A 13204-nucleotide genomic window follows, 5' to 3' on the forward strand; every position below is an offset into this window, starting at 1 on the left:
AATAAATAAATAAATAAATAAATAAATAAATAAATAAATAAATAAATAAATAAATAAATAAATAAATAAATAAATAAATAAATAAATAAATAAATAAATAAATAAATAAATAAATAAATAAATAAATAAATAAATAAATAAATAAATAAATAAATAAATAAATAAATAAATAAATAAATAAATAAATAAATAAATAAATAAATAAATAAATAAATAAATAAATAAATAAATAAATAAATAAATAAATAAATAAATAAATAAATAAATAAATAAATAAATAAATAAATAAATAAATAAATAAATAAATAAATAAATAAATAAATAAATAAATAAATAAATAAATAAATAAATAAATAAATAAATAAATAAATAAATAAATAAATAAATAAATAAATAAATAAATAAATAAAAGATATGTAAAAGTTATATCTGGGTGGCAGAATTTGAGGTTTTTTCTTCTCTCTGAGCTTTTGGTAATATATTAAGTTATATATGTTTGTGTATATAGTTAAAAAAAAATGGGTAGTAAAGCCAAAGAAAGTAATTTTGTTTTTGTTTGTTTTGCCATGAAGTGAGCCAAATGAAATTTTAGATTTGGGTGGAATAGAAGGAGAGGAACAGGAGAGAAAACACACACACACGCACACACACACACACTCTCTCTCTCTCTCTCTCACACACACACCCATCTGAGAGAGAGAAAGATAACTGGTGGGAAAGAATCCCTGATGGATTAATTCACTCTTGAATAAAGTGGGGATGGGGGAATCACTGTTTTTAATGTCTACTTGTGATTCTGTCATTCAGCTGGAAGATCAAGTAAAATAGCATATGAAGAAGTGCTTTGAAATTTAAGTTCTTATTCAGATGTGAGGTACTATTCTACAGGTTTTGTCACCAACTGTACGGTCTTTCTCCATCAGAGAAGATATCTAAAGGATAACTAAAAGTTGACTTGCAGAATTGGACTTTATATGATTCTGGGGGACAAAATTTCCAAAAAATCTTAAAATGGTTTTTGCTAGATAATTTTTAAAGTCCCTTTTAACTTTATTGTTCTTTGATTCTCTGAAGTATCTCATCGAAATAATATGTAAAAGTACTTTGGAAGAAGAAGTTTGATTGTGTATGTTAGGGATTTAGAAGAAGCCACAACATAATTATATTCTTGGGTTTGATAGTTTTAATGTAATATTGTTTGGCCAAAGCTGTTTCTTTAACATATGAAACATTTTTGAAAGGGAGTTTTAAGTTTTATTACTATAATTGAATGTATGAAATTTGATAGATTTTTCATGCTTTTTAAAATTGTTTTGTAGCATTTTATGATTTTTATATTTACTCTGATTTGCTTTGTCATTTCAGAAACTTGTCAAAACTGGAGAAAATAATTGGTCTCTGCCTGAACTGGTACATGCTGTGGTCCTACTGACACATTATCATGCTTTGGCAAGCTTTGTTTTTGGTAGTGGCATCAATCCAGAGAGAGATCCAGAAATCTCCAATGGATTCAGGCTAATATCAGTCAACAATTTCTGTGTTTGTGATCTTGCTAATGACAACAATATAGAGAATGCATCACTTGCAGGCAGCAACTTTGGGGTTAGTTTTTTTAACTGTTTTTCTTTACTATTCTTGCTATAAACTTCTTAATGTTAAAAAATCTAGATAAGGTTTATTTTTTGATTAGACAAGATATTATATACTTGAAATATTTTTGCATAATTTTTATTACTGTGAAAATTCAATCAATACCTGAAGTTCTGATTTGTCTTAAAGAGGCTTTGAAAGCAAATAGATATTATTACAAATCATAAGTACTAAACAGTGATGCATTCTAGTGGTCATAGGCTTTTAATGTTAGACTCTTGTCACACAGATCACAGAGCAGTATATCTGTATCTATAAGACACTGGAATAACGAATGGAAAATATATCTGATAAGACCAGAAAGTAGAAAATTTGACACTGCCTCATTTCTTTAAATAAACTATCATAAATTTAATATGTATCAAATGCTAGAATTCTAGATTAAATATATATATATTCTTTTAAACTTTTTATATTTATAACTGAAGCAAAAACATAATACTTTCAAAAATGTTTGAATCTGTCATAGATTCTCTTTGGAGTTAGTGAAAAACCCATTTAGGAACTTAATAACTTCCCATGCCACTGTACATAGTAAGGTGACACTGGGAGATAGAGATGTTTACTGGAATACTTTTTGGTATTAATAGCTCCCATCGTTTTCTTATCTGTTTCCAGATTGTAGATTCTCTAACTGAGCTAGAGGCCTTAATGGAAAGGATGAAAAGGCTTCAGGAAGACAGGGAAGATGAAGACGCATCTCAGGAAGAAATGACCACTCGTTTTGAGAAGGAGAAGAAAGAGAGTCTTTTTGTGGTCTCTGGAGATACTTTTCATTCATTTCCTCATTCAGGTGCTTTTTCCCCCCACTGTCTTTGCCTTTTAGTTCTTACAGCACTGACGAGACAACCTTCAGTGTTTTTTATATGGATATGTAAAAACGATTCTACTACCATCTTCATTTTATTCAGTTTTCCTGCTCTACCATACCCTAATGCTATTGCTTTCCCTCTTAGGCTGGTACATCTTTGAACGTATTTCAGATCCAACTGAGAGAACCTTTTCCAGCTTTGTAGTTCACACTGTATCCTGAATAAAATGTTATTCGTAGCAGACTGATTGCTTATAACATTAGATAGGAATATTTAATTCATTCTACTTTTGTGATTTTTAAAAAAATAAGTGAAATCCTGTTTCAATAGATATAATTTTTTAAAAAATATCTTCGCCTTTGTTGTGGATGGGCTGTGTGTGGGAGGATTATTCTCACACTGCTGCTTTTCCAAATTAGTTCTAAAATTATATTGCACTTGCATTTGCATTTCTTTAGAATTTTATAAGAAGGTATTATTTAGGTCATTTTCTTAGATTGAATTTGGAGGAATTTATTCTGTACTAAAAACTAGGATTGTTTGCTCTAGTCATAAAAACTAGTTTATCTAATACTCTAAGGGACTTTGAAATAGAAGGGAAACTTTGTAATTTACAACTAAAAAAGATATTGAACACCACATAGTAAATGTTATTAAAATAGCGTAGACTCAATAGAAAGCTTAAACCTTTCAAAAGTCATCAATCTACATAACATTTCTTTTTTTTTTTAAACTTGCATATAAACTTTTATTTATTTATTTATTTTTATTTTTATTTATTTTAATTTTTATTTTGTCGATATACAATGTGGTTGATTGCTGTGGCCCATTACAAACTTGCATATAAACTTTTATTTATTTATTTATTTTTATTTTTATTTATTTATTTTAATTTTTATTTTGTCGATATACAATGTGGTTGATTGCTGTGGCCCATTACGAAAACCACCCTCCCCCCTCCCTCTCCTCCCTCCCACCCAACAATGTCCTTTCTGTTTGCTTGTCGTATCAACNGTGGGTTGATTTCTGGATTCTCTATTCTAGTCCATTGATCAGTGTGTCTGTTTTTATGCCAATATCATACTGTTTTGGTTATTATAGCTTTGTAGTATAGCTTAAAGTCATGTAGCGTTATGCCTCCAGCTTTATTTTTTTTTGCTCAGCATCGCTTTGGCTATGCGTGGTCTTTTATTATTCCATATAAATATCTGGATAGTTCTTTCCATTTCTGAGAAAAATGTCATTGGAATTTTGATGGGGATTGCATTGAATTTGTACATCACTTTGGGTAGTATGGCCATTTTCACTATGTTGATTCTTCCAATCCAAGAGCATGGGATATCTTTCCATCTTCTTGTATCCTCTATTTTCTCTCAGTAGTGGTTTGTAGTTCTCATTATAGAGATTTTTCACATCCTTGGTTAACTCAATTCCTAAGTATTTTATTTTTTTGGTGGCTATTGTAAATGGGCAGGCTTTCTTGATTTCTCTTTCTGCATGTTCACTATTGGTGAATAGAAATGCTACTGATTTTTGTGTGTTGATTTTGTATCCTGCTACTGTGCTGAACTCATTTATCACCTCCAAGAGTTTTTTTGTAGAGGCTTTAGGCTGTTCGATATATAGGATCATGTCATCTGCAAACAGGGACAGTTTGACTTCATCTTTTCCAATCTGGATGCCCTTTATTTCCTTCTCTTCTCTGATTGCTCTGGCTAGTACTTCCAACACTATGTTGAATAGGAGTGGTGAGAGTGGGCATCCTTGTCTGGTTCCTGTTCTTAAAGGAAAAGCTTTCAGCTTTTCCCCATTCAGGATGATATTGGCAGTGGGTTTGCCATATATGGCTTTAATTATGTTGAGATACTTTCCATCTATACCTAACTTATAGAGGGTCTTTGTCATGAATGAGTGCTGAATTTTATCAAATGCTTTTTCAGCATCTATAGAGATGATCATATGGTCCTTGTGTTTGACTTTATTAATATGGTGTATCACATTTATTGATTTGCGTATGTTGAACCAACCTTGCATCCCTGGGATGAATCCCACTTGATCATGACATTTCTTTTTAAAAATAGAGTTCCATTGGTTTAAAAGAAAGCTTCAAAACTACTTTCTTAAAGGCTAGGCAGTCTCATAAATTTTGGAAATTGTTTTCGCTGTAACTTGTTTGTTAATGTTAAACAATGGCGTTGATCAATATCTCTCAGAAGTTTTACCAAGAAAAACTAGAACCCCTTTTTATCATTTCTCCTCATGATCTTTCTTATGAAAGATTTTATATACTCAATAGGGTAACCAATTTAATCTATTGAAGGCTACTGTAATTAATAATCAGACTTCTAATCAACAGTAAATCCCAAATAACTTGGTATTTTAGTTATTGGTTGAATATTCATTCTACAAATATTTATTGAGTACCCCATGCAATCTTGGCACTATGGTAGGTATTACGGTTTTAAGGCAAAATAAGACATGATTCCTGCCCCCAGGTCACTCTCATGTTGTTGGGGGAGAAAGAATTCTAAAACATAGCAGAATGTGAAAGATAAATAAACCTAGAAGAGGGCACTGAACCCAGTTTTGCTGGGGAAAGGGTGTGGAAAGAAAGGGGGCCTAGAGGAAGAATTTCTGCAGGCTGTGGCTCTAAGCTAAGTTTTACAGAATTGAGTGTGAGGAAGTCAGGCAATAGCTGAGGGGCATGAGAGGATGTGGTAAACAGCATCCAGACCTGAGAAAGGCACAATGGTAAGGAAACATGCTGGGTACAGGAACAGTTGGTTCTATGTTGTGGGGATATAAATCATGAGGTAGGTAGTATGAAGAGGAAGCTGGTTAGGTAGACACAGGCCTTACCATAACATTTCTAACCTTAAGGAACATGTAACCTTCCATGTTTTGAACATTTGGGGTTAAGATGTCTAGCACAGTGCTTCACAAACTTTAATGTGCATATGAGTCATTTGGGGGAACTTGTTGAGATGCAGATGCTGAGTCAGTTGGATAGGGCCTGAGAAGCCACGTTTCTATCAGTCCTCCAAGTGATGGCAATGCTACTATTTTTCAAGCCGCACTTGGAGTAGCAAGGGTGTAACCAGTAAGAGATCAGGAGAGGTTTTACAGACATTAATTTTTAAGAACTTCTTTAAGATCACCTTCTTTGACCTTTGAGCAGGGACTATTGCCTTTGAAAGTAAATTTTGACTAGCAAGCCATGGGCTCTAGCCAAAATTATGTTCTAATTTTAATAGAGTAGACTGTATCGTGTGTAAATCATTCAAGGAAATATGTCATTTTATTATATATTTGTTTTTATTCTTAATCATTCCCAGTACTAAATTTTCTGGCTATGCAAAGATATAGGAAAAATGATTTTGTACATTGACTAATTGAGTCATGTTTATAAATTATCATGTTCAAAAACAGAGAAAGAAATTTATTTTCCTATAAAAAAATTTCTTGGTTTGACTAGTGTGATAAAGAATTCCAGATTATATAGAGAGATTCTAAGAACAGTTTTTCAAGTCTTTTGAAGAAAATAAATATTTAAAGTGTTCTACAGGGGCAGTATACTGTAGCTTGGTAACAGGGTTAACTAGCTTTTACTGTTAGTTTTTTAAGTGAGTGTTTTTTTCAGAACAATTTAACTAGCATTCCATTGCTGCAACAAAGTGTTTTCTGTATTATGTTAGTAGCTACTTCTTTGGGGCAAAAGAATGCAGATAATGTGCAAAATGCTAATTTCTTTGAGTACAAACTTTGAAATATTTGTTTAGATTAAATTAGAGTTTTAGATTTGTTGATCAGAGTACTAATTTTAACTTCTTAAAATAATATTTCTGGGTTGAGGGACCTTTGTACATTTCTTTATGTGAAAAAAATTGTCTTGAAAACAGGTCTTGATTGACTCCTAATTTTAAAATTAATAGAGATTTTTCCTAGGATCAATTTTCTTATGTGGTTAGTTACTCACTTTTTATTTTTTATTTTAAATGTTTAAAACTCATATGACAACTTGAAAATGTATATGAGCAAAACAAAAACTAACATGCAAGGCAAAGGAACTGATTATATAAATAGTCAACTATAGTATCAGTATTTGCCAGATGAAACCACCTGTTTGTAAAATGTTGGGGGGAAAACTCACTTCTAGAGACATACTGTCTTACAGAGTTTAGTTATCACTCACTGTTCTTGGTTTGATTTTACTTTACAACCCATGAAATCTCTAGTTTTCATAGCAGCCTCAGTGATTGCTATGAGATTTTATATTTTTTTGCTTCATTTCTATTGATTATTATGTGATGAACTGAATTAAGGAAAAGTATAACCTAGTTTGTAAATGTTTAAAAAAATGCATTGAAAATGCATTAAGTGTTTCTATTTACCTGTATACAGTGCTGGAACACAAGGAGAAAATAAACAGGTTATGGGATTGGGCTAGGGATAAACCTGAAATTTCTCTTTAGAGAACTGAAGTAAAAGCTTCAGAACAATTTAACTAGTTTAACATTTAGAAGTTTTTCACCTCATTTTATACTAATTCACATTGTATTTCTTACTGACAGTACAGATGATAGTATTAGTAACTTACAGTTACCTTATTTATATCTTAAGTGGATATTTCTTCCTGTATTGATGAAACAAAGAAAAAATAGATATTAAGCATGTAGCATAGTACATGGTATATAGCAAATACTCAACAAATGCCAATCTCTTCTCTTTATGTGTAATAAAGAAGTTAGGTAAAAATTTTAATAAGATATATCCAAAGTTGGATAGCCTGGGCTCTTGATCTTTCTGGCTGTTGTCAAACATCCCAATTAGTCCATAGCAGTGACTCAAGGAAAGGAAAAAAACTTGCGAGTAAAGAATACATATTGTTAATATTATCATGAAATGGAAAAGATTAAACATACTGAAGTACTACTAGTCTACCAGGTCTTTCTTTTGGAAGAATTAATATAATTGCATTTGTTTTTTAAACCTCTCAAGATTTTGCCCAGCCAAGTTTTTTATATAGTTTTTTATTACATCATAGTAAAGTTTTATTAACTGTTTATTTTATACTTATTCATTATTTATTAAATATTGAATTTATATAATATTAATTAATATTCTTACTAAGGAAATATTGTTCCTTTCATGAAAAGAGCTTTTTTAAAAATTTTGTGAAATATACATTTATTTTCTAGAACAGAAAGTAGTAAATAAAGCTTGTTAATTCCCTTTCAATGGTTGAAATCAGAAAAGAGTAATTATAAAGACAGCCTAACCTAAAAAAAAAAGTGAATTAGAAGAGAATTATCTTCTCTTCATTGGTCATTTAAAATTTTTCAGTGGTGAATTTTTAATATCATCAAGTCACCTGTCTTAAAATATTATTATTGTCTTTCTATCCTCCTGAATGCCACTTTGGTAATATTCTAAAGACAGTCATAGATTTTGAGGATGTCTGTAACATCTGATGTCTCTGGTTTTGGGTAAGAAGACTGCCAGATGAGAAGAGCATTGTATACTTCATATGTTATGTACCTTTTTGTTTTCATGTGCACAGAAAAGAGCACGTATCTTAGGTATAAAGCTCAATGAATGTTTACAAACTGAATCCTCCTGTTTAACTAGCGCCCAAGTGAATTAAGAGAATGAGGCACCCAAAAGTCCACTCTCCTCCCTGTTGAGCTTTCTTCCTGATCCTTTTCCCTATAAGCCTATTTGTAAGCTAAAAATGAGCTAATTTCAATATAGAACTGATTTTTACTGTCAGTACATCCAGATGAAACACCATATAATTTTAACAAAGTCTTTTTTAAAATTAAACTCAAAGTGGTCTTTCACCTTCATTTCTTCTTTTTCCCCACATCCCATTTCATCCATCAGAGAAATAAAAAAAAAAAAATGTTTAAGCTTTATACTCAGTTATATGCTATCTTTCATTTCTAAATTAGTAAAACTAGTTTATTGATTAATTGCTACTACTATTTAGATATTTCAGTTTAGTCAATTTTTTGCCTGGATAACTACAGTTAGATGGTAAGATTGCCAGTATTTGGTAATGAAATTGAATTAAAAACTTCAACAATAGATATTTTATATGAATTTAAGCCATGGAGTTAATGTTGTCACTTCAGAAATCCATGGAAAATCCAAAAAGTAGAAGGAAATGGAGTTCAGTTTTATTGTCTTAACTATGTACAGTATCCTTAACACTAGATTGTTCATTATTGTCCTTAGATTTTGAAGATGACATGATTATAACATCTGATGTATCTCGATATATTGAGGACCCTGGTTTTGGGTATGAAGACTTTGCCAGAAGAGGAGAAGAGCATTTGCCAACATTCCGAGCTCAGGTATGAGATGTCTTTGATTCAGAGAAACAAGTGCATACTGTGATTTTAACTGTCAAATATTGAAATGTAAATAAATTAACTTCTAAAGAAATTGGTAGGTCTTTTTGATAGGATCTATAAATCTTTTATTTACATAGTTTTCAGCCTACTCTAATTGATGTCTCAATAGATAATTATTTCAACGTTTTCTCTCCTAAGAAGGCAAAAGGAAACTGTCTGCTTTGTTTGGTTAATTGCATTATTACATTGTAGTTGTATAATATTCAAGCCAGTTTTTGGAGGGGGGATGGGAGGAAATCAAGTGATAGGGTCACATCTATAAATAAAAAGGCATTTTGTAGTAAGATCACACACCAGTAGTTATGGGCTTAAGGACTACCCCAACCCCACCCCTAGAAAATAGCCACAATAGTGATGTGACTCCTAAAGAGGGTATAAATTTGAATTAAGACAAACTCCTTCATGCTTGTTTCAGATAATCAGCTAACTGTCCATTTCACTGAGTAAGTTTGGTCACACCTGGGGTCCTTCCAGATAAGGGCATGTTGTGCATAGTACCTGACCATAGGAGGTAGCCAGAGTTCACCACCAATATGCCAAACCCTGGACCCTATGAGGAAATATGCTAGCACTCTGCATCTACAAACTGATGAGAACGGTTCTTGGTAAAACCTTAGTAAAGCTGCAAACCTAGAACTAAATTAGAAATATCCTCACTTACTTGCTTCAGAAGTTACAGTTAATAAAAACATAAAGTTTAAATGGACGATGTCCATTTTGTGATGGGATATATTTTATTCTTTTAGGACTATACCTGGGAAAATCATGGGTTCTCCCTGGTAAACAGACTTTACTCTGACATTGGACATCTTCTTGATGAAAAGTTTCGGATGGTCTACAATCTCACCTATAATACTATGGCCACCCATGAGGATGTTGACACAACCATGCTGCGCAGAGCTTTATTTAACTATGTTCACTGTATGTTTGGAATCAGGTATGTTCATTGTAGAGACAGTTTTATACATTTCTAAGTGAAATGAGTCTTATTTATATCCCCTTTCAAAGTATATGATCATGGGAAGAAAATATTACATATGAACTTCTGATTTAAAGAATTCCATTTTATAGAGAAACATTTTCTTTAAGTGTTATGAGTCTTAACATAGATGCACATATAAATACAGTAGTAAGAATTGACTAAGGAGGAAAAAAGCATCAATAATCATTGGGGATAGGACAGAATCAGACTAAACTGGAGACTCCTTTTTGGAAGAATAGTTCAGTTTAAAAAAAAAAACATGTATTGTGTCCCTTTAGATCACTGTAATAAATTCTGGTTTGTTTAGTTTGGTTTTTAAAACATTCATTTTTGAAGGAATGGTTATTGGGATATAAACAAAACTAGTATAGGTTCTTTCCTCATAAAGCTTACATAAGCTCACATAAGGATGCTGAAATGGGGCTGGCTGGTTAGCTCAGTTGGTTGTTAGATTGCAGCCTTATAATATCAAAATCACAGATTTGGATTCCCTTACCGGCCAGCTGCCAAAAAAACCAAAAAACCAACAAAAAAATCCCCACTGAAATGAAACATATCAGTCAATATAGATTAATATAAATCAGTGGCCTCTAAATCTAGAAAATAAGCATTGAGAGGACAATGTGTAAATGAGTGAATGAGATTGAATACTCTAATCAAGAAACCTCTTTTTGGAAAATGTGACTTTTTGAGCTGGATTTTGAGGCTTTTAGGGAAATAGATTTGCAAAAAGAACATTTCTAATTATGAATATATTCAGTTTAATTACGTAGTACATCCTTTATGGAATGGAATTAGAATTCAGTCTATTAAGCAAAGTATTTTCTAAATAACCCAAAAATTTCCTGATTAATCAACGAATAATGCAACATTCTGTCTAAAAGACACTAGTATGATGGTATATAATAACTGTGGTATTTGCCCATTTACTATCCTAGACAATAAGTTATCAAAGAATCATCACATTTTAAAACACATAATACCCACTTAAGAAAAATGAACACTAGTAGAATTTAATTTATTTATTTATTTATTATTTTATAAAAGATGACCGGTAAGGGGATCTTAACCCTTGACTTGGTGTTGTCAGCACCACGCTCACCCAGTGAGCTAAGCGGCCATCCCTGTATGGGATCCAAACCTTTGGCCTTGGTGTTATCAGCACCACACTCTCCCGAGTGAGCCATGGGCTGGTCCCTACATCTCTCTTTTAAAAATACAAAAAAGATACAAAAGTAAAAGATAGCAAACCAAATGTAATCTTTCCTGACCCCATATTCTCCTAGTTATAGTTTTCTGCTGCTCTTCTCAATAAAATTTCTCTCCGGGGCCTTGGCGTTATCAGCACCGCACTCTCCCGAGTGAGCCACGGGCCGGCCCAAGTAGAATTTAATTTAAATGCAACAGATATTTATTGTATACAAGGCAATAAGTAACAAATGTTGTGGTGATTATATTTATCTTTTGGATGCTTCCAAATAAAGCTTATATAAAATCATGAAGATTTTTTAACTAGGCATTATGTTTGTGTTAAAGATTAACTGAAAATATAGAAGAGAAATTCCACAAGCTCCGAATACTGCATTTATCCATTTGTCTGTACCTGCTGTTTCTTGTGTTATTACTGTCTATGTCCCTATGCACCTAGGCACAAAAATCCCATCTCCTCTCATCTTCTAAAGATCTCTGTTCTACCAATTCTCCCTTCTCTCTCCTGCATAATCGGCTTTTTACTCTCTTTATTGGATTATTCCCATTGGTATAGAAACATGCTATTATTTCTTCCATCTCTAAAGAAAATCCCATCTTTATCCTTCTTTTTCCTCTAGCTACTGCCTCATTTTTCTGCACCCATGCACAACAAATCTCTTTGAAAAAGTTTTGTATATTTACTGTCACCATTTTCTCATCTCCCATTCTTTCTTGAACCCACTTATAGTATCAGGCTTTTGTCCTATCCACCAACAAAATTGCTCTTATTAAGGTTGCCAGTGACCTCCATACAGCTACTTCCAGTGGTTAGTTCTTGGTTATCATCTTATTTGACTATTCAGCAGCATCAGACACAGTGATTACTCCCTCTTGCCTGAAACACTTGACTCTGGCCTTAAGACCTTTACACTTGCTTCTTCACTGCCTTCTGGTATTTGCTCAAGTGTCAACCTCTCAAAGATGTCTTCCTGACCATACTATTTAAAATCACAACTCTTCTTTTCCCAGACCGCAATTCCATTTTCTCTTCATAGCACTTATCACCATCCACATACTATATGTTTAGCTTTTAATTTTTTTCCTTATTTCTTCAATAAAATTTAAGCTCCACGAGACCAGGGATTTTTATCTATTTTGTTCACTAATAAAGCCCCAGTGACATTTACATTAGGCACTCAATAAATATGTTAGATGATTTAATTAATGCTTTCAGTATTTAATTACTAGATAGTAAATGTCTCTTGGAACAACTTTAGAAATTAAAAATCTTAATGTTTTTCATTATAAACCTGTTGTCGTATTGCTCATAGGTATGATGACTATGATTATGGAGAAGTTAATCAATTACTTGAACGAAGCCTGAAGGTTTACATTAAGACAGTGACCTGCTATCCTGAGAGAACTACAAAACGCATGTATGATAGTTACTGGCGGCAGTTCAAACACTCAGAAAAGGTACTGTAGACAGATGTTCAGTATAAGAAGTAAATGATTATGAAAAATGATATATAAAAATATTAGTAAGTTAGTGCTATTGAAATGGAAGTGGCATCATCTAACTATATGATTTTTAAAATAATTTTTAAATTCAAGTTGATTGAATACTAACTAAACCTTGGTTATGTACTTTGTCTAATGTAGTGTATAAAGTAAAAGTTTAGCATTAGCTTTGAAAGATTGGATCTAAGTATTCCTGTCTTTGAAGTACATTTGAGAACCTGTCTACCATTCTATTATTAAAAATCAAACTTACTAAGATGTTGTATTGGGTATAACTGCATCTTGGCCCAGAAAGCATATCCATTTAGAGATTCTTTAACTCTAGCCACTAGAGTTAACCTATTAGAACAAGTTTCTCATCCCATTTCGGTAATTTAGAATTTTGACATTGTAATGCAGGACCTTTGAGCCAAATGTATTATTACATAAGAATATTTCTTTGGATGAAATATATAGGAATCATTATTTAAGTTAGGACCTAATAAATGTTAAGAAACTTCACCAAAATCATAAGATCTGGCTGTAAGTCGTCCTAGGTCTTTTTACCTAAGACCAGGTACCATAGTTTCCAAGCCTGAAAGTAAGAAAACCTTTTTAGGGTCCTAACATTCACTAATTACCTGTTTGACCTT

The 13204-nt window shown here is 32.0% G+C and overlaps 1 protein-coding gene across 1 annotated transcript in view; it reads left to right on the forward strand.

Annotated features, from left to right (window-relative positions):
* Positions 1-13204, forward strand: part of SESN3 (sestrin 3) — a 79672-nt gene that overhangs the window by 57395 nt on the left and 9073 nt on the right. The window contains exons 5-9 of the mRNA XM_008583785.1: positions 1366-1602; positions 2269-2443; positions 8700-8818; positions 9625-9815; positions 12383-12527. Of these exons, the coding sequence (XP_008582007.1) occupies positions 1366-1602; positions 2269-2443; positions 8700-8818; positions 9625-9815; positions 12383-12527 (867 nt within the window). The remainder of the gene's footprint in view (positions 1-1365; positions 1603-2268; positions 2444-8699; positions 8819-9624; positions 9816-12382; positions 12528-13204) is intronic.

This window comes from Galeopterus variegatus, unplaced genomic scaffold (genome assembly GCF_000696425.1).
Source record: "Galeopterus variegatus unplaced genomic scaffold, G_variegatus-3.0.2 Scaffold3040, whole genome shotgun sequence".
Classification (NCBI taxonomy): domain Eukaryota; kingdom Metazoa; phylum Chordata; class Mammalia; order Dermoptera; family Cynocephalidae; genus Galeopterus; species Galeopterus variegatus.